The following is a 22,708-nucleotide window of genomic DNA, read 5'->3' as shown; positions in this document are numbered from 1 at the left end:
GATGATTCCAGCAGGATCTGCAACAACAGCAATCAGATCCCGGCGGGCACGGTCCACTCGGCCACAGGCTCCATGTCAGGGCACCCTCTCCCGCTCCTCTTCGGGCACCGAGCCAGGACGCAGGGAGTTTCACCCTTGCAGCAAAAGGTCACTTCCCAGCCCTGCTCTTGACGGGACGTGAATCGAGGGGCGTCACCGCGCCCTCTGGGTTCCCGTGTCCCAGGGAGCAGGGTGAATCCCCGAGAGGCTCTGCTCTCTCTCCTTTTGTTGGAACCGCCCACACCCAGCACCCGCCTGCCTGCCGCCTCTCCCGGGCTGGCCCAGCCTGGCCCTCCGATGTCGGACATTGTCCCGCTGCCGAGAACAAGGCCAGGGGCTGTAGGAAGTGTTGGCCTCAGGTCCAAGCAGAGTTCTCGGATCCAGCCTCGACAAGAGAGCAGTGGCCTTCTCTGACACTCTGTTTTCTCAGTTGCTTCAAATCCAGCACAAAATGGCCAGATACACGAGCGCTCTTAAACCCCAGCCCCTAGCTGCATTGCAAGCCTGACCCTGGGCTAAATGTTCCTTAAAGGGCAGTGACGTATCTCTGGTCATGGATTATTAACTGGGGGCAAAAGAGCTTCCTTTTTTATAGCTTTCTATATTATTTCAAGCTTATGCAGTGAGTTCACATTTTGTTTATCTCACAAAAATTAAATTTAAAGAGCAATTAACATTTACCAAAAATAACTAGAACATGTTTTGTATATTCTTCATCACCAGCTAAATCTGCCTGCAGTACAAAAGACCCAGGTTCAATCACTGGATTGGGAAGATCCCCTGGTGAAGGGAATGGCTGCCCACTCCAGTATTCTTGTCTGGAGAATCCCATGGACAGAGGAGCCTGGCCGGGTACAGTCCATAGGGTCGAAAAGAGTCAGACACGACTGAGCGACTAACGCTTTCACTTTCACCAGCCAAATTACAACTAGTTAATAAAGAAAAATCTTAAAACAAAAATGAAGTTAAAGCCAATCAAAAGCCTACTGTGAGGGATTTTTGCTCTCAAGGGCCCATCCCTGCAAACGCACCTTACATCTGCTGTTTAAACTTCCATCTCAATCCCACGTTTCCTTGCAAGGATTTCTTGCAGGTTCACTCAAAAATAAAATGAATTAACTTACTGTCAGACAAGATAACATTGTCACAGCTGGGTAAACACTGAATTAAACAAAACCACCCCAAGGCAAATTAAGTACTTGGGATTAGTGCAAAAAAAGTACTTCTTTCAAACTAACAAACATGGGGGCTCTCATAACACAGAAATCTTCAGTTGGTGCAGAAGGAACTTACCTGGTTTCTGGAAAGACAGAGGTGACAGGGCAAGGAACCAGGAAGCATGTGCTAAATGAGTAGTTGAAGTCTTTAATTTATAGCTCTCTCTGCCTCTCCCTAGTCATCATGGCTTGCATTTCCCGTGAAACAAGCTTTGGTTTCTCAATGGCTATTTCCCTAATAAAATTAGCATGCAAGGGTTACAACAAAACTGAGGATTGAATTTTCTGTTTCTTTCCTTCATGATCTCGAAGTTCTGCACTTGAAGTTGTCAGCAACTGTGTTGTGAATAGTATACACCTCGACACAGAGGAACAGAGTTTCAATTCTCACTTCTCCAAAGGCTCTCAGACATTCTTCAGGGGCCCTAGCATAAAGAGATCTAAATTAACCAGATGACAAAATAAGACAAAAGCAGGAATGCAACCCAGGATGAAAGGGACTGGAATGACCAAGAGAAATGAATTACGTCCCATGCTAGGGGTGGGGGCAGATGGTGATAAGAGGGTCTTCCTCCCTAATGATATAGGGGACCCTCTGAAAAGAACCATTCAGACCACTGGTTTTCCACTCTGGATGCACAGCAAAATCTCCTGGGAAACTTAAAAATAAAACTCTATGGCCAAGCGCCCCCGCCCCACCCCACCCGCCCCTCCCACACCAGACAACTGAGTCAGCATCCTTAAGGCAGGAACAAGCGTCAGAATTTTTATCACCTCAGGTGATCCCGATGTGCAGCAAGGTCAGGAAGCGCTGGTTTACAGCTAGGGAGAACATCTGAATGAAAGCATACTTCCTAACCACAGACATACGGGGTGCTGTCCTGACAAGACCAGACTCCGCAGTCAAGTTAACTTCGCAGTTGCATTATTTGGGGTTACCAAATGCAAAGGAAGGAGAAAAGTAAGAAAGCTAACTTCCTAGAAAAGAAAGAGAAAAGGTAGTGAGAAAAATTGGAGTAGGCAACACACAGACACCACTTTTGTTCTCAAGGGTTCTGCCCGTTCATTATGAAATGTCTCATTTTAATTCATTTACTGAACATTTGTTGAGAGTTTACTATGTACCAGCACTGGTTGTTGTTGTCTTAGTCACTAAATCGTGTCCGACTCTTTTGCAACACCATAGACTGTAGCCCGCCAGGCTCCTCTGTCCGGGATTTCCCAGGCAAGGATACTGGAATGGGTGGCCATTTCCTTCTCCAGGGGTCTTCGAGATCCAGGGATCGAACCCAAGTCTCCTGCGTTTCCTGCATTGGCTGGCGGAATTTACCACTAGGCCACCAGCTGCTGGAATAAGTGCCAATAATTCATGAACATCCAACAAGCTCACTAATTTCAGGAAAATTTTTGAAAACTCATTAGGAAATTATACCTCCAAATTCCAGCCTTTCCTGCCACCCCTAGGGTATTTCTACTGGCTCTGCTGGATCTTTAGATGATTCTCTTTGGTAAAGTGTGTGAAGATTTGTCACCATTGCCAAGCAGAGAATCCTAGAAGGCCGTCTCAGCTCTTCCCTCTCACCTGACTGTCGTCTAAAGAAGCAGCTTAGTGAGGCAGCTGCTAAGAAATGTACATGCCAATCTCAATATTCACAATTTGCTCAATGCAACCAAATAAATTCAGAAAACACTGAAAAATAAAATGATTATTTTAATAAATAAACAAAATAATAAGAAATCTTCGAGCTGGCCATAGTGCTCTATGTTTTAATGTGCTCATCAGTTGATATCTCCTAATCCCTTTCTCTGTGACCCTGGACTCTCCGTTCTATTTCCCACTTATCTCCATAAGCCCTCTGCTTTCTCCTAAAGCATTTTTTCTACTGCCTCACTTTTACAGGAAAACCCAGCTTTCCCCCAAAGACCACTACAGACCACTAAGTCTTCACCTAGGGATAACCACTGTCTTCTTGCAATCAGGAGGTGAGGTCCCCATTCCTTGCCTCTCTGCTTACTTACACTTCTCCCAAGCCTTTCTTCCTTCAGTCGCCTTCAGGGTGTCCTTTAGAGATGTCCCCCATCTTGCTGAGGCATCCTTTCCCCCTCCAGAAGCCCCTTGGTCCTTGTCACATGCTTTCATGTCCACCCTGCCTGCCACCACCCCTCTCACGTCTTCACGTGTGTGTCAGCGACCTCCCTCCCCCTCGACCCTCACCTTCCCTTCGGCTTGTAGCTCATGCACAAGGTCACGGTTTTGGTGCCACCATCACCAGGAACTGTTCCTGCTATAAGCTGCTGAACTCTGCAATTCCTCCCTTTGGTTGTATGTGTGCATGCTCAATATTCTCAGTTGTGTCTGACTCTGCGATCCCATGGACTGTAGCCTGCCAGGTTCCTCTGTCCATGGGATTGTCCTGGCAAGAATACTAGAGTGGGTTGCCATGACCTCCTCCAGGGGATCTTCCCAACCCAGGGATCAAACGCAAGTCTCCTGCAGATTCCTTTTGCAGGTGGATTCTTTACCACTGAGCCACCAGGGAAGCCCTCCTCTCTTTGGTTATAGATCTCATTATTGTTTTCTCTAAACCCAATTGTCGATGTCATCACAACCTCCAGTCGTTAGACCCTGCGCCGAGTCCATTCTTCTGTCAGTTTCTTCCATCCTGTATCAAAATGATCCTAAAGGCAGGAAACAGATGGATGATTAGAAGATAGGAGAATGATCTCTATGCTTAGGAGCAAGGAGAGGAAAGAGTTAAGCCCCAAACCAGGGTACTAATGGTTTCCCCACCCTGCCAAGTTTTGGCACAACTTCCACATGTCTGTTACTGATACTACCTATAAGATTATTCTTCTTCATTAAAATGCATGGATGCTCCTGGGGTCCCAACCAGATTGCTTCACCCACCACTGCTCCTGTCACCCAGCTGCTGTTTTGTCTGATAATTCATAGTCAGCCTTTTGTCAGTCAAATGACTTCCAGCTCATTCCACCTACCTGGGAAGCTAGGCAGCAGCCTGCCCCCAGCCAGGCCACACCTCAGGTGTGACTCACCTGCAGACGGGCCCCTTGCATCAGAATGAGGCCAGTTTCCTAGTGCAGCGCGTCCTCCAGAGCCCCATGGGGTCACAGAAGCCGGCCTCCAGTTGAGACCTCAGGGTGGGTTAACCTGCCCCTTACCCTGCCCCGTTTCTCTCTGAGGACCACTCTCCTCACCTCCACCCCGCAAAGTACCTGCACAAGCATCTCTGTCTTTGGTTCTACCTGCAGGACAGCTCACCTAAGACAAGCGTGTTTTAATTTTCTAGCCAAGCTCTTTCACTGTTTTTGCTTCCCCCAAATTCCTTGGCAAATCTTATATACAGTCTCCTTTAGATAAACTCTGTATCAGTTTATCAAGGTCTGTGAAGAATCCTCTGGGGACTTCTCAGAACTGGCACATTAATGGAGCAGACATTGGCATCTTTACAGATTGAGTAGTAATCACACTCAAACTACATGTTCTTCAGTGGAGTTAACACATAGAAAGAAATGGAGAGAGAGGAAAAAAAACAGTATTCTATTTGTGATCAAACAAAAAACAAGTGTGTCTGCTATCACTGCTTCCATTCAAAACTGAACCAAAGCAGATAATACCACTTACATGTGAAATCTTAAAAAAAGAAAATAGTACTAATTAACTTTTTTACAAAACAGAAAAATAGTCACAGATGTAGAAAACAAACATGGCCAGCGAGGAAGGAAAGGGGTGGGGAGGAAGGGTAAATTGGGAGGTTGGGACTGACATACATACATCACCATTAACATAGAAAACATCACCAACTCAATGGGCATGAGATTGAGCAGACTCCTGGAGATGGTGAGAGACAGAGGAGCCTAGCATGCTGCAGTCCATGGGGTCCCGAAAGGCAGGACTTGATTTAGCAACTGAACAACAACACAACATAAATAAATAAATATATATATATGTGTGTGTGTATAAGATATATATATATATATATATATATATATATATATATATACTCTAATAAGGACCTACTGTATAGCACAGGGAAATCTACTCAATACTCTGTAATGACCTACATGGGAAAAGATCTTAAAAAGAGTGGATATATGTGTGTGTACAAGTGATGCACTTTGCTATATAGCAGAAACTAACACAAACTTGTGAATCAACCATACTACAATAAAAATTTAAAAACTGAACTAAAGAAACTTTAAGCACAAACAATTGATAAATAATCATTAAAGTCTCAAGACTCAAAATGAAAAAACAGAATCATTTACAAAGGAACCCACACATACATTGTAAGAATTGAAAAGTGAGTTTAGCAAATTGCTGAATGTGAAGTCAATATTAAAAAATCAAATATTTTAATATACTAGCACATACAGTTAGAAATTGAAAATTTCTTAAATGTACAATTGAAAAGATTATCAAAAAAGCATCCCAAAAAAAAAATCTCATATTTATTAAAACTGAAAAATGTACAAACCTGTAAATAGAAAAATATCAAACATCATATAGAAACATTAAGAATCTTTAAGAAAACAGAGGGAAATATTTTTTGGTTTGGAAGACTTGATACTATAAAAATGTCAATTCTCCCAAAATTGATTATTATACTCTCGATCAAAATCCCAAGAGGTTTCATTTTTCAAAAAATTAACCAGCCGATTCCAAATTTATATGGAATAGCAGAGGGCCAAGAATAGCCCAAATGCTCTTGAAGGAGAAGAATCTAAGACCTGTTCTATCAGAGGGCAAGACTTGTCATTAAATAGTTAAATGTGGTTTTGGCAAAGGATAGGCCAGAACAGAGAAGGGCATGGCAACCCACTCCTATATTCCTGCCTGGAGAGTTCAGTGGACAGGAACCTGGTATTAGAAAAGATTCTGATGCTGGGAAAGACTGAGGGCAGGAGGAGAAGGGGGCAACAGAGAATGAGATGGTTGGATGGCATCATTGACTCAATGGACATGGGTTTGAGCAAACTCCGGGAGACGGCGAAGGACAGGGGAGCCTGGAGAGCTGCAGTCCATGGAGTCGCAAAGAGTCAGACATTTAAGGTTTATTTACTTATTTTTGACTGTGCTGGGTCTTCACTGCTGGTCATGGACTTTGTCTAGTTTTGGCCAGCGGAAGCTACTCTCTAGTTGCAGTGTGTGGGCTTCTCATTATAGGAGACATGGGTTCGATCCCTGGGTTGGGAAGATTCCTTGGAGAAGGAAATGGCAACCCACTCCAGTATTCTTACCTGGGAAATCCCATGAACAGAGGAGCCTGGTGGGCTACAGTCCGTGGGGTCACAAAGAGTCAAACATTTAACACACACATTATATTTTTAGCTCCCTAGTAGTCTTCTTATTTTTCATTCCATTCTTTCACATCTTATCAAGCTGTTTCAGCTCCAATTCCATAAATGCAATGCCTTCTTAAATCTGACTCTTCAGGCCAAAAGGTTGTCTACACCCCTCTTCCGGCTCTTGTCATAAACAATTTTCTGAAGTCTCATAGTTTGATGTATCCCATCCTTACTTGGCACTACTTTTTTCTATAACCCTGTAGGGTTTTCCCCTGTATTCAGTCTTGGACATGGGCTGGTTTACTCAGAACCTGTGTCAACTGACAAAACCTGTGTGGATTTCCATCGGGCCCACTGTCATGCATTTGGTTGCTTCTTAAATCCTTTTTGCCCATTTGTAGCTAAAACATTGTTTGATGCACTAATATGGATATCATTATTTATAAGCAAAATAGTGTATTAGAATAAAGGAATTTATAAATTAGATATTAAATACGGAGAATATATTGGTAAGAGGTGTGCAAATATGCAGACAAATTTTCTGGAGCTTTTGTTGAGTAAGAAGAAAAGAATGAGACAGTAGATTTGGGAAAGCAAGAATACAACGTTAGTAATGTGAAGAAAAAACAACTTTGAAGCTGGCATTCAACCTTGGAGCAAAGAAATCCACAGAGACAACCATTCAACTTCCTTTCCCTGTCACCAGTTACAGGACCTGCAGCACAGGATAATGACATGGTAGTTTTATTAAAAGCCACACATGCAAAAGACGTAAACAGCCATCGGGGATGAAGCCCTACAAGTTCTGGCTTGCTCCAGTTCAACGGAAAACGGAAGAGCAATTTCAGGTGGAAATTTGTAAGAAAAATGTATGCAGTCAAAGAGAACTTGAGTTGCAATAGAACAGAACAAACAGAACCTATGAATTAGAGAGTACCAGAGAGCCTGTTAGTTACTGTGCATTTGTGGTTCTCTTACCAGAACACTGAACGTTGATGTGAATGAACACACCGCTTTTGACGATGTTGTCTCGTGTGTCGGCCTGCAGCACTGTGGACAGAGGAGACCTTGAACCAGATGTGGCTGATCCCACCCCCGACTCGCCGGCCCTGGCTGCGTCTCCGGCCCCCACAGCAGCCTACCAACCAGCGGGCCCTCACTGCCTCTGGCTGCCATACTGAAGGGTCACTCTTGCTGGTTTGAGAGTAGAAAAAAGACTCAGAGGGCTTCTAATTTTGAGTTTAATTCCCCGGGCCTCAGGGGTTCCATCTACTGTGGTTCTGTGGTTCTCTTTCCTCTCTGGACGGCCTGACTCTCTGACACGCAAAGCAGAGAGCTACCATACAAACCCAGGAACATCTCCACCAGGGCTCTCTCTGTTTTTGTTCCCCCGGAAGGACTTCACTTGTAATGACTAATCTGCCTAGACTGCAAAGCACGCTGCCTGTCCTTGCCCTCCTCTGAGTCAAACTTGGGGAGTTTCATCCAGTCTTTCAGTGGTTTCAGAAAGAAAACAGAGGTTTTAACTTTTTATTTTGTATTGGGGTATAGCAGATTAACAATGTTGTGACGGTTTCCGGTGAAAAGCAAAGGGCCCCAGCCATACATATACGAGTATCCATTCTCCCCCAAACTCCCTCCCACCCAGGCTGCCACATCACGCCAAGCAGAGCTCCCCAGGCTCTGCAATAGGTCCTCGTCGGCGATCCATTAAACACAGCGGTGTGCACATGTCCAGCCCTCACAGACACCGGCCGGGAGACAGCAACAAATAGAAGTAGTGAGATGAGTGCCTTGGTTTAGACTGGCTGCTACCTTGTGTTTCTGAACTCAGTGGATGGCAGTTGTGGGAAGAAAATAAGGCAGGCTGACACACAGGCGCCTCATCAGGTCCCCTCTCAAACATGCCTTCCCACCCGGCCACATCAATTTGCAATCAGCAGAGGTGTCTTCCTTATTCTGATGCTCCATTGGCCATCATTCTTAGATTTTAGAATTACTGTGAGTTTTCATCTTTTTTATGTCTTTATATGTACTTAGGGTGGGAAGCTGGGAAAAGAATTATTACTGGCACAAGATGTGTTATTCCTAAATAACTGAGAAGAACTGTTAGCTTTATAGGGTATGTATCACTGTATTTTTAGATGAAGAGCTTGAAAGTATTTATGTCACTAAAAAAAAGTCAGTTGGTAACACATCATACATATTTTACGACAAAAATGCTTTATTCACTAGGAAACATTTTGATCAATGAAAGGTCAGTAAAGATGGTGTTTACTGACTTACAGATTTAAGAATCACACTCTTCTCTTTATTGTAAATAGATTCATTTTCCCCTCATGATTAAAATTCTGAAAAACCCCAATGCAAATGAGAAAATATGCATATCAAGGAAAAGAATAAGAACAAAAGCAACACCAGACAATGCCCGACCCATAATACAGGTCATGGTCAGTGTCTAGCTGTGCTGTCAGCTTAATATGGAATCAGCCCTGGAAACCCTACCCTCAAAAAGGAACCACAGGAGAGACTATTTTTTATTATCTGAGATAAAATTGACATGTGAGACATGTATTCTAGGTAAAAGACTTGGAAGAACAGCCTCGTGTCACCAATGAGAAATTTTTTTATGCTATGAGCACGTTTCAGCCATGAGACGCCTGTATAAAGAACATGACACTTGTCTTTTCCAGCACAGAGAGAACTAGGGGAAGGACCAGCATAAGAGCAGGTGAAGTTAATGCACCTTCTCCTGTAAAAACTGCTACAGCCACACTTCACCAACACCAGGGCAGCTGGGAGGAGGGCAGTCACAGGGCAGGGAAAATGGACCACCATCAGACTGGAAATCCACCTCTACGGGAGAGTGTGTCAGTGGTCATTCCAGAGCATGCAGTTGAGGCAGAGATCAAGAACTCAGATCGACACATCGGAGAACAAAGGCCCTGGGTCCTGCGGTCTTGAACGCTCTGGTGTCTGGCTTTCAGTTGATGGGAAGGGGTTTCCACGAGCATTGTGTCCAGGCCCCAGCGGGCTCTTAGGAGGCCTCTGGGAGGACAGATGGGTCCACGTGGCAGAGGATGGAGAGAGGGGATGGGAGGACCACAGCGAGAGCAGCACCTCCCTCCCTCCCCACCCCCCGCAGCATGCTGAGTGGTTAGGAGCAGCTACGTGCCTGCCCAGTGTGGTTCAGTCGCTCAGTCGTGCCCGACTCTCTGCGACCCCGTGGACTGTAGCCACCAGGCTCCTCTGTCCATGGGATTCTCCAGGCGAGAATACTGGAGTGGGTTGACATTTCCTCCTCCAGGAGATCTTCCCAACCCAGAGATCCAGCCCAGGTCTCCTGCGTTGGCAGGCGGGTTCTTTACCATCTGAGCCACCAGGGAAGCCCTTAGGAGCAACTACAGAGGAGCCTTCTCTGAGGACAGGCGTGACGAGACAGAGGAAGTGCCTCATGGTGACGGCTCTCTAAGGAAAACTGAGACGACATCTCTTTTTAATTCGCTGCCTCCTCTCCTAAGTTCATGTCAGATTCACAAAACAAATACCATCCTGCCCTCTGCAGAATGCACGCTGCTGGGGGAGTCTCGCTCCCCTGAGCCGTCACCGAGCCCACCCCCATCAGACACCCTCCACGCATCAGAAGCCAGACAGGATGGGGAGGAGCACCCCGCCCCGGGGCACCAGGGTCACAGCTGCGGCAGGAACTCGGCTGTTTCCAAAACAGATCCCACGGAAACCTTTTCTCTTGCCACCCGTGGAAAAGTGTTTTCTGAATCTGCCAGTTCCTAGAAGCGGACTAATGACTTGAACTTTCAGGATTCCTTTATAAGCAGGTCAGTAACTTAGAATCTATATCATCCTCAATTATGTTGACCTTCAGGTCACAGCAGGTAAATTTATATGCTTGAAAGCTTAGGGTGGTGAAAGTTTGGGGAGGGAGCAAGGACCTTTTAGTTCTAAAAGACTTAGATGAGAACCTGCGACAGGGTGAGAGAAAGGTCAGGAGAAGTGAGGACCAACGGCCGGAGGTGAGGAGCGTGGAGTCGCGATGAAATTCAGTCAGCTTTGGATGTTAGCGAAAACGCAAATGCCCGTGTGATACCAGGGGTGAATCTTATCATCGCTTTCTCCCAGCTCCAAGCACCAGACCGTGTTCCCCTTTCAAGGAGAGCAGACCCTGCCATAGAAGAGAATGGTTTGGGTTTTGTTGTGTCTGATGAAAAAGAGAAAAGGGCGGTTAGCATTAAATGTTTCCCAGGACGGTGAGGACTTCTCCGTACCGACAACCCCACTGGCTGCAACTGCCTGGGTGCCATTTTCATCCACCTCCACAAAGGTTTTATGGACAACTTTTGACAGGTACAAACTGGGACTTGGAGAGATTCCTGTAAGGTCAGCCTTTGTCTCATCAAAGATATCCGTGATGCCCATGTCTTGTAGAATAGGGTTGAGATCATAGCTGTCTTCCAGGGTGAACCGAGGGAAGGAGACGGCTACTCTTTTTTCTGACATATTTTCTGAACTGCTCCAGGCCATGAGTTTTTCATAGGTGATATTCCTTTCAAGCTACAAGAAGAAGAAAATCATGTTCAAGGTCAGATGATGAGCTTGCAAAGGATGCCCTACACACTTCCAAGGGGGGCCTCAGACTATTTCCACCGCTGGTAACAATCCTCAAGGTCTTTGCCTCAGAATCCTCTGATTTCACTTAAAGTCCTCCAAGAAAATCTCTTTCTTCTTTAACAGACACCAGAAAATGTGGATTCCTCTGTTCTGTGGTGTCTGACAGGTTAGTGTCCAATGCCCAGGAAAGCTCATGTGGTTAGGTCGGGTCAGCTTGGCCAATCCTTGATGTTCTGCAGCTCAGCCTCCTCTTTTATAAGACAGACACCACCACTGGAGTTCTGCAAGGACTGAGCACCGTGGTGTCTGCAAAGCACTTCCCATGGCGCTGCTCTGCTTAGTTGCTCTGTCAGGTCAGGCTCTCTGTGGCCCCGTGGACTGTGGTCCACCAGGCTCCTCTGTCCATGGAGTTTTCCAGGCAAGAACACTGGAGTGGAGTGTCATTTCCTCCTCCAGGGGGTCTTCCCAACCCAGGGATGGAGCCCGTGTCTCTTGTGTCTCCTGCATTGGCAGGCGGGCTCTTTACCACTAGCACCACCTGGGAAGCCCACACATAACGCTTGCACGTGATAAACTTGGAATGACAGTTATGATTCTCATTGTCACACCTGTTCTCCCAAATCCCTGTATTTCTGTCTCACTTTCTCTCTTCCCCACTCCACCCCACCAAGCTGAACCTTCATTAATTCCTTTATTAATTCCCCAGCCTTTATTAATTCCTACTTCACAAGTAATTTGCTTCAACGTCAGCATCTCCACTTCTGTCAAAGCACGAGGACCAAGAAAGAGGATTAAGCTAAAGAGTCTCTAACTGAGCGACAGCAAAACAGTGTGAGAAGAGGCCAGACATCCAGATATTCAGGAAAAAGGAGGAGTTATTTCATTTGTTGCAATTATCAAGTTCCTCCGCTTCCAGATCCCTTGGTCTGGAAAAATAACTGCAGAGAACCATGAGATGAGCAAAGAAAGCCCTATCTAATATTTTTGGCATTTGTTCTTTCAGTTCAGTTCAGTCACTCAGTCATGTCTGACTCTTTGCGACCCCATGAAGGCCCAGGGAGGCACGCCAGGCCTCCCTGTCCATCACCAGCTCCCGAAGTTTACTCAAACTCATGCCCATTGAGTTGGTGATGCCATCCAGCCATCTCATCCTCTGTCATCCCCTTCTCCTCCTGCCCCCAATCCCTCCCAGCATCAAGGTCTTTTCCAGTGAGTCAACTCTTCGCATGAGGTGGCCAAAGTATTGGAGTTTCAGCTTCAACATCAGTCCTTCCAATGAACACCCAGGACTGATCTCCTTTAGGATGGACTGATTGGATCTCCTTGCAGTCCAACAGACTCTCAAGAGTCTCCAACACCATAGTTCAAAAGCATCAATTCTTCGGTGCTCAGCTTTCTTCACAGACCAACTCTCACATCCATACATGACCACTGGAAAAACCACAGCCTTGACCAGATGGACCTTGGTTGGCAAAGTAATGTCTCTGCTTTTTAATATGCTATCTAGGTTGGTCATAACTTTCCTTCCAAGGAGTAAGTGTCTTTTAATTTCATGGCTGCAATCACTATCTGCAGTGATTTTGGAGCCCAAAAAAATGAAGTCTGACACTGTTTCCAGTTTCCCCATCTATTTCCCATGAGGTGATCGGACCAGATGCCATGTTGAGCTTTAAGCCAACTTCTTCACTCTCCTCTTTCACTTTCATCAAGAGGCTTTTTAGTTCCTCTTCACTCTCTGCTATAAGGGTGGTGTCATCTGCGTATCTGAGGTTATTGATATTTCTTCCAGCAATTTGTTCTTTAGTTCTCAGCAAATGAGAAATAAATGTCTCATGAATTCAGATTCGTATGTATTCTCTGATTCTCTGATAGCCCAGATACTATCCTTCCTCAAGATGATATGATGCAATATAGTGTGTGTTTGTGTGTGTGTGTGTGTGAGTCTCTCAGTCGTGTCCAATTCCTTGTGACCCCATGAACTATAGCCCTCCAGGCTCCTCTGTCCATGTGATTCTCTAGGCAAGAGTACTGGAGTGGGTTGCCATTCCCTTCTCTAGGGGATCTTCCCGACCTAGAAATCGAACCAGGGTCTCCCGCATTGCAGGCGGATTCTCTACCATCTGAGCCACAGGGGAGCCCCAAAATACGTTGTTGTCATTGTTGCTCAGTCGCTCAGTTGTGTCCGACTCTTTACAACCCCGTGGACTGCAGCTGCAGAGATATGCAAGTGAAGACTTACCTCTTCCAGGGCCTTCAGGTTGTCTGCGGAGCCAGACGGCAGCAGCACGACCATATCGAGCTTCCCCTTCGTGTACGGAAGCTCCAAGATCTGCACTTTCAGCTCGTCCACGAAGCCAATTCTGAACAGCCCGTTCTGGTTCATCATCTTCACGTTCTGCTTTTCACTCTGAGGTGGACACGGTAGAAAGTCACAGCATGGCCACAAGAAGTTCACAAACTTACACAGTCCCCAACTTCCCTGACAACATGGTCCATCTAGATGAGAAGGCGCTTCCCCCGAAAGTTCAGAGCCACAGGGATCCAGTCTAACGAAACCTTCTGCCCACTGACCAGGGGGCCCTTACTTTGTCAACACCCCATCTTTCCACGGTTTTGGTAGGTTCTTCAGGTCCTAAGACCCCTTGTCAGTAGGATGTCCAACCAGGCGTCTACCCACAGCCTCACCAGCTGAAACCAGCCCTGCCAGCTCCCTCTTCCATACCTGCTCCACCCAGGCTCTGGCCTTCCGTGACGCTCCATCCCTACTGGCCTGGACGGGCCCACAGAAGCATCAGTGGGAAACTGGTTAAATGCTAAGCTTCTGGGTACTAAATAACAACTCCTGCCGCATGGGCTTCTGCCAGAGGAAAGGGCGCCGGAAGCCTCCTGATAGCCTCAGTACGCGGCAGGCCGCCAACCAACAGGAGCGCGAGCCCGCTGGAGAGAACAGCACGGCTGTTCCCATTCTGCAGCTCCTGGCTCAGAACACGCCTTTTTCAAGCACCATTTATTATTTTGGAGGCAGTACTTGTGCAGAGAGTTAGAAAATGCAGAAAAATAAGCAAATGTAAACACCATCTCTCTCTCCTGGAGTTACCTATGCTGACAGATAAATGTATGTTCCCTACTGGGCCTCTTTCTATGCATGTATAATACTTATACACAGTTATAAGTCATATGTAATATACACAATACAATATATATAATATTGATAATAATATTTGCCTTTTTGAAATAAGGAACACAGGTTTTTGAGGCAAATGCTCATACACGTGAATCTTAATGCATGAATTTGGCTGAGTAACCTTTGCATTTTTCCCCCCTGGACTCCTAAGTAGGACTAATAATAACACCTATTTCCATAATGTTATTTTGGGGAAGAAATGAAATAATGAAGGAAAAATGCTCAGTGAAGCACCTAGCACAAAAATGCTTCATAATCTTTAGGCACTGACTTTTATTAATAACCAAATGTTCTTGTAAACGTAAGTCGTAACCCAGAGACCTAAGTTGAGATGTGAATATACATACTGCCCATCATTCAGTGGAAATTGTGAGTGAATATCTAGAAAACTGTGCTCTGGTACCTCACTTAGAGAAAAAACGGCATCGACCGTGTTTTCGCAGTCAAAATATTTCTCCCATTTGGCCTTGAAGTAGACAGCGTTCACCAGCACCAGCACAGTCTCATTGTTGATACTGTCCTTGCTGAAGAGTTCCTTGATTTTACCTTTAAAAAAAAGTTTCCAGAGAATATCTTAAATATGAATTGTAGCAAAAGTATTCAAGTAGACAGATTTTTTTAATGCAGTTTAGTATTCCCAAGACTAAAGTATGTCTCATCCAGGAAGTAATCCAAGAAAATTGGTGGTGGTTTAGTGGTTAAGTCATGTCCAACTCTTGTGACCCCATGGACTGTAGCCCACCAGGCTCCTCTGTCCATGAGATTTCCCAAGCAAGCATACTGGAGTAGAAAGCCAGTTCCTTCTCCAGGGGTCTTCCTGACCCAGGGTTCGAACCCAGGTCTCTTGCATTGCAAGTGGATTCTTCAACCAACTGAGCCACCAGGGAAGCCTAATCCAAGAAAACTAAACCCCCCATAAAAGGCAGATGGGCAGATTCATATTGAAAATATTCTTCCATTTTTGTTGAACTCAGATATTCACTACTCATCACCATCATTCCTTCACTCAGAAAATACCTGTAAATCTAGCTAAAAGTTGGCAAGAATTAGGATCTTCTTATTTCTATTTCCCTCTGAATAAACATATGCTATTCACCATCTTCCTACTGACCCTTAAAGAAACATGGACATCCTGCTAGTATTGTACTTGGCTGAAAGGCATCTCACCTTCATGATGGAGCAAAGGACCAGAAATAAGTACCCACAGCATCTAAGCATTTTAACTATTTGACACCTACACAACAAGCTTCGGACCCAATCCACACACATGAGCATCTGGTCCCAACAGACCAGAGACCGCAAAGCGGGGCTGACTTTTTTCTTTTAAATGGAAAAGAGTACCACCTCCAATGTGGTCCAATGTGTTGGGTCTTTCTTACCTTGGGATTGAGATTCAACCCAGAAGTTAATCTCTTGCCTGGATTTTTCAGTGTCTTTCTGAAAATCAACACTTTCAACTGTCGTGTGGTAAAATTGAATCACGCCATCTAAGTATTCCTGATAAATTGGGATAAATGGAAATAGTGACATAAAGTCATACAATTATGCTAACAGTTTAGGAGTGAAGCAGTCGTGAGAAGCCTAATGAGAAGGAAGTGTCTAGTCATTTATACCGAGTGCATGGGGTCTCTATCTACCCCCAGCCTTAACTACACAGAGACATTTCATTGCCTGTAGTGTTAATTGAGGGTATAGAATTCTTATCTGTGGAGTTGTCCACAGTTAAAATGACACTAGCTTTCCCACCAGATTTGGACATTCCATTTGTAGAGACTCACAGCTCGGGTGGTAAAGAATCTGCCCGCAGTGCAGGGGACCCCAGTTCAATTCATGAGTTGGGAAGGTCTCCTGGAGGAGGACATGGCAACCCACTCCAGTCTTCTTGCCTGGAGAATCCCTGGGGCCAGAGGAGGCTGGCGGGCTACAGTCCATGGGATCACAAAGAGTTGGCTACAACTGAGCGACTAGGCACAGCACAGCCCAGGACAAACAGCAAGTGACTTTGGAGCCTTTGCCGTAAAACGCTTTAAGTTTTCAGAATTAGAACCCGGCTTAATGGCACTGTACAGTTCCTATTCACAGTAATGAAAGCATTTTAGAAACAGGGTGATCACTACACAACACTGAATACAACTAATGCCACTGAATCGCATACTTAGAAGTGGTTAAAGTACTAATTTTTATGCTCTAGATATTTTACCACAATTTTAAAGAATTTTGTAATGTAATATATCTAAATCACTGCTGTGAACATTTTTAAAAAGTGAGTTGTATGTTATATGAATTTATATTTCAATAAAGCTAGTTTTGGGGAAAAAAACATAAAATCTCATCTCCATCATAAGAGAACATACTAATTTTGGTCCAAGTACGCGAGCTCCTCTTAAACACGCCTCTGACACTCGTGTCCCGCCTGTGCACTGGTCACGCCCACTCACGCTCACTGCGGCTCACTAGCTCTCTCTAGTGGCGAGGGAGGAAACTGAAGCCCGGATTCAGCTGCGTCTTTCTCTAGTTCCAAAGCCTTGAGCCGCAGAGACAGGACTTGCGCCTTTTGGCTCCAGTCGGTCTCCTTCGGCGACACTGCGCCGCATCTTAAATGAGTACAATTTCATAGGCAGGTGGCCTGATCGTGGCATAAAAAGCGGTTTTAGAGAAGTGCCTTGAGCGGGGAGGGAAGGACCAGCTGGGAGAGGAGCTACCAGTGACTCTACCGGGCACCGTGAATGGGAAAGACCGTCAAGGTCACAGGAGAGAACGCCGTTACCAAACCCACACGAGCTCCAGGCCTGCGGAGGCTGTTAGTCACGTGACCCTCCCCTTCCCCACACTCCCATCCATCAGGGGACCTCCTGAAGTGTGCAAGTTGAAAACTGGGAGGAGGGCGACAGAAGGTGTGGGAGAGAACGAAACAGGTCCTGGGCATCCCACCGTCACCTCCTCCTGTCAGAGGTTTGTGCTCTAGACAGCAGGTGCGAAATCCAGCTCCTTGATGGTTTTGAAATAGTAAGTCAAAGCGGGGTCTTAGTCAGCAGTCACGCCTAACTCACCGGGCAGATTGGGAATTCTCGCTCCGCATAAAGCCTGTTGGCAACACTCAGGGTGTAATCGACTTTGATCCTGGCTAATTTGGAGAGAAGCTGTCCGAAATAGCAGCTGAGCAGTCCACTCTCATCCTTTGAAGACTCGGTCTAACAAAAGAAGAAATAAAAGGTGACCTTTAAAACGCGTTAAAGCCTCATAAAGCAAGCAGTCATTTCACTTTGTAACCGGTTGGGGGAGCAAGCGGAGAAGAAGCGAGGGACGGAGGGAGGGCGTGGTCCGTGTCCTGGCTCCCACGTTGGATTAAGATCAGGGGGGAAATATGTAAATGGAGACTCCACAGTGCACACTGCATTTTAGATGAGTGTGCCTTGTTTTTCTCTGTTTTCAAAAAGAGTCAAGAAAGAATCTTAAACGTCCTAACGTAGGAGGATATATAAACTAGAGAATATCTTTACTGTTCCTGGTAGAAGACAACCCATAAAAGCCTTCGATGTCAGTACAGATTCCAGCAGGAAACAGAACAGCAGAAGTGGAGAGAGTCGTGGGGAGCTACTTCCCCGACCCCATCCTCCTCACCCTGGCTCCATCCTGGGGAACCGTGGCCTGTACACCTAGGTGAGTCCTGGGACTGTGGTCTGAGCTTCTTTATCGTAAGCAGAAGATTCTAGATCCTACTCTTTACAGCCAAGGACGCATAAGACGCGTGACCAGAGAGGAACTGGGATCATTTGGGATCATTGCTGTGGCTGTGGGGCTGAGGCCTGCCAGGCTCTCGCGGAGGAGAAACGACCCTGGCCTCACACAGGACCGCCCGGAGGAGCACTGCGGACCGAGGCGCAGAGTTCGTGGTGGCCCACCTGCAGCGTCAGAGGCCCCGCCACTTCCTTCTGCCCTTCCAGGTTGCTGTCAGCAGGCACTTCCTGCTCTGCTTTTTTCAGACAGGGATCTGGCTCGTTCCCTTTATTCTGGGACAATTCGTTGAAGTGCAGTACCTATGCGAGAGTGGAGATGGGATCTTTGAGACCGCACAAACAGCAGGAAGTCTGAGCAGCTTCAGAAACGTTTTTAATAACGTGGCGATGATAAGGATTACAGAGTTAAACAAAATAATCATCAGCGGTTTAAACAACGGTTTAAAGAAAGGCGGCAGCTGGGGAAGGAGAGCAGCGTGGAGGCACGTATGTTACCACATGTAAACTAGGCAGCCGGTGAGAATTTGCTGTCTGATGCAGGGAGCTCAACCCGGGGCTCTGCGACAGCCGAGAGGGGTGATGGGGTGGAGATGGGAGGGAGGTTCCAGGGGAAGGGGACAATGTATGTATGCCTGCGGCTGATTCATGTTGATGTTTGGCAGAAACCAACACAATATTGCAAAGCAGTTATCCTCTAATTAAAAATAAAGTAAAAAAAAAAAAAAGAAAGAAAGGTACGTGTTTCTTTTGACTCAGGCTGTGAAGTGGAAGGATGGAAAGTAAACAGAATGCTATGCCCCTGGGACTGCATTTAAGAAAGAATGTAGCCAAGCTAAAAGAATATCAAAGCATCCACAAATCACACTTGGCTATGAGATGGCCTGAATTGACTAGAAGTGTAAAATACACATCAGATTTTGAAGACTTAGTATGAAACAAAAAAGAATATAAAATATTTTATTTAAATGTTTTAACTGATTGCATGTTGATATATTTTCAAGGTATTGGGTTAAATAATATATATTATTAAAATTAGTCTCATCTATTTTTATACTTTCTTAGCATGGCTACTAAAAAGTTTTTAATTACATATGTGACTTAAATTATATTTGTGTTAGACTGTGCTGACCTACAGCCTCAAATCAGTAGAGCAGAAGATAAGTTATCCAGAGCTTTGCAGAAAGATGGGAGACAAGGGGGGCATCTGGCATCGTCAAGGTAAGTCTGCTGTGACACCCAAGAGCCTGGAGAAGGAGCATCTGAAACCTGGCCTGGAGGATGCCGATGGCACTTTAGCTGAATGTGGCTAATGGAATAAGGGGTGTGTGTGTGTGTGTATGTGCGGGCACCCTAAGTCGTGTCTGTTTGTGATCCCATGGATTGTAGCCTGCCAGGCCCCTCTGCCCATGGGATTTTACAAGCAAGAACACTGGAGTGGGTTACCATTCCCTTCTCCAGGGGATCTTCTGGAGAAGATTGAACCTGCATCTCCTGCATTTCCTGCATTGGCAGACAGATTCTTTACCACTGCACCACCTGGGATGGAGTAATACACCAAATCAAAGTACATGAATAAAGTAGAGTGACCCTAAACACCTGCCGCCTCAATCCAGTAATTCACTCTTCCATCTTAGGGACACAGCTGTGTTCATTCTTAACCTCTGCACTCTGGACTAGATCAGGGAATTGTCAGGTCGGCCTCTGGAGCCTGTGGTTTACTGGGAGGAGTTGCTCTTGTCAGTGTCATTCATTCCTTCCACACATTTGCATTGGGTTGCTGCTCTAGGACAGAGTCCTGCCCTCTGGGAGGTTACATTCTAGTGGGAGAGGGATGAAATAGTAATTAATTACTCTAGGTGGTATGTCAGAAGATGGAAAATGCCATGTGGGGGAAAGCAGCTGGGACAAGTGGGAATCTCAGTGTTGGGGGCCAGGATGCAGCCTTAAGGGGCTTCCCTGGGGGCTCAGACAGTAAAGAATCTGCCTGCAGTGTGGGAGACCCAGATTCAATCCCTGCGTCAGGAAGATCCTCTGGAGAAAGGAACGGCTACCCACTCCAGTATTCTCTTGCCTGGAGAGTCCCATGGACAGAGGAGACTGGAGGGCTCTAGTCCATGGGGTCGCAAAGCGTTGGACAGGACCTTGCAAATAACACACACTCACACACACACACGCAAACACACACAGCCGTAGATTGAGAAATCAAAGTCAATCTCTTTGAGAAGGTTAACTCTGATCACAGTCCTGAAGCGGAGATTAAATTCTAGATTAGTCACCTAGGGGAATGGGATGGAGCAAAGGCCCTACAGCAGGAGTGGGGTTGAATATCCCAAGGAAGGGGTGGGAGGTCAGTATGGCCAGAGAGAGGGGAGGGTGGGGAGATAGTCACCAGGTTGCCCAGAACCTGGACCCCCAACCCTCACAGGCCACTGAAAGAGCTCCGACTTCTGTCATTAGGGAAGTGGAGGTCCAGGTGTTGAGCCAACAGGAAACAGGAGCTGACTTTGGTTTTAAAGAATCTTTCTGGCACCTGGGTTCAGAACACTGACAGTGGAAGCAAGGCCGCTTGTGAGGAATCTGGATCCAGTTGTCAGGGGCAGGCATCAGGGAGGTGGTGGGGAGTGCCAAAATCTTAGATATATTTCAAAAGAAAAGCCAACAGTCCTTTCTGACAAACTTGATGTGAAGTGAGAGAGAAAGGCAGGGAGGACACCAGAATCTTTCACCACTGGATACATAACTGGTGCTTAATACATTTTTATTTAATGGAATGAGTGAGAGAGAAAACACACGCACATATTAAAAAATACTGGCAATACTGGTATCAATAATTATATAGAGAAAAAGCACCAGATATGTAGACAGACAAGGGCTTCCCTGGTGGCTCAGCCAGTAAAGATCTGCCTACAATGCAGGAGACATAAAAGATGCGGGTTCAATCCCTGGGTCGGGAAGATCCCCTGGAGAAGGGAATGCAACCCACTCCAGTATTCTTGCCTGGGAAATCCCTGGCGGGCTCCAGTCAATGAGGTTGCAAAGAGTTGGACACAAGTGAAGCAGCTGAGCACGCATGCAGACAGACAGAGACAGGAGGTTGTGAGAACGGCCATCAGGTTGATGAGACGGAGCAGTCCTCAGGGAGCCCGAGGCGCCCCTGAGCCTGGAAGTATGGTTGGACTGAAGAGAAAGCAGGGCGTGCCCCACAAATGAATCTCGGGGCAGATACAGTTCCCAGCAAGCCCAGGGCGCAGGGAACAGTCAGGCTTGCCAAGGGATCAGGGCCCGACTCTGCGCCCGGACGCCGCGCGCCATCCGTACCTGGTCGATCTGGCGCGCGCTGCCGCTCCTGGCTCCCAGGCGGACCATGCCAAGTGCGGCCGAGAGGCTCAGCGGGCAGAAGAAGATGTTCTTCCGACAATCATCTGTGCTGATCTTTTGGAACAGATCAAAGCAAAACTTGGTATTTGCTGCGATGAGAGAGTCCATTGTGAATCTGATGACAATCTGAAACAAACAAGAAAACAAAACAAGAGGGAGAGAAAAACGATCATCAGGGCACAGTAGGCAAACAGTTCTTTTAAACACCCAAGATACAACCATACACCATTAGTCATTGTGTCATTAAAAACTGGAAAACTAAGGTCATTATCCTCATGGTATAAACATAGAGATGTGGATATTGACATTGATTCAGATAGAGATCTATATTCATTAAGTGGTATGATCAGTTTACTGGGCCTGCCATAACAAATTGCTACAAAACTGGGTGACTCAGATAACAAAAAAATGGATTTTCCCACGGTTCTGGAGGCCAGAAGTCCAAAACCAAGATGTTGGCAGAACTGCTTCTTTCTGGAGACTCTCAGGGAAGATCCATTCCATGCCTCTCTCCCAGCCCCCTTGGCAGCAGTCCTTGGCTTGTAGAGACATGTCTCTAACCTCGGCCCCCATCTTCACATCGCGTTCTTCCCCATGTCTTCCGTGTGTGTCACACACAGACACTTGCCACTGGTTTAAGGCTCACCCTAATCCAGCACGAATTCATCTTAACTTGTTTACATCTGCAAAGACCCTACTTCCTATAAGGTCTCATTCACAGGTACTGGGGATTAGAGTTTAAACATATCTTTAGGGAAGCACAGTTCTACCTACTTTGTTGTAGAACTGCCTTTAATTAGGTAAATAAAGTCAAAGGCTACCGTTTCCCCAAGGTCAAGTTGACAACCGAGGTCATTCCACCTCCTTCTCCTAAGTGTTTCCCCCGTCCCCTCCCCTCTGTGTTCTACAGCATCGGAAACGTCCAGCGGTCATCCGGGGCTGCGTCCACTGGAACATTCTCACCTCCTTCTGACTCATTCCACATGCAACCTACAGGACATGAGGCTATGAAGTCAGTCATTGGCATTGTTCAAGAGATAATAAGCCTTGAAAGATCTTGGAGGTTTAGAATTCATTAGTGGTTCTAAACTTTGCCCACCAAAAATCTATTCCAGAAGTATCAAGAGATTCTTACAAAGCCTCTACCTTGGACCCATCCCTCTCAGATGAGATGTCCTTTCTTCTGTCTTTTTGCCTATTGTGGTATTCCAAGATGGAAA

At 46.1% G+C, this 22,708-nt stretch overlaps 1 protein-coding gene across 1 annotated transcript; it reads right to left on the bottom strand.

The window, feature by feature from the left end:
* Positions 1-10,690: 10,690 nt before the first annotated feature.
* SERPINB12 (serpin family B member 12) lies at positions 10,691-21,596 on the bottom strand. Its single transcript, XM_061131411.1, has 7 exons — positions 21,429-21,596; positions 18,276-18,410; positions 17,424-17,564; positions 15,753-15,870; positions 14,777-14,919; positions 13,429-13,596; positions 10,691-11,132 (listed from the first exon to the last, which is right to left on the bottom strand). The coding sequence occupies exons 1-7, from the start codon at positions 21,594-21,596 to the stop codon at positions 10,728-10,730; spliced, it is 1,278 nt and encodes a 425-aa protein (XP_060987394.1). The 3' UTR covers positions 10,691-10,727.
* Positions 21,597-22,708: the final 1,112 nt, after the last annotated feature.

Source organism: Dama dama, chromosome 27 (assembly GCF_033118175.1).
Source record: "Dama dama isolate Ldn47 chromosome 27, ASM3311817v1, whole genome shotgun sequence".
In the NCBI taxonomy this organism is placed as follows: domain Eukaryota; kingdom Metazoa; phylum Chordata; class Mammalia; order Artiodactyla; family Cervidae; genus Dama; species Dama dama.
This window is presented reverse-complemented; position numbering and strand designations above follow the sequence as displayed.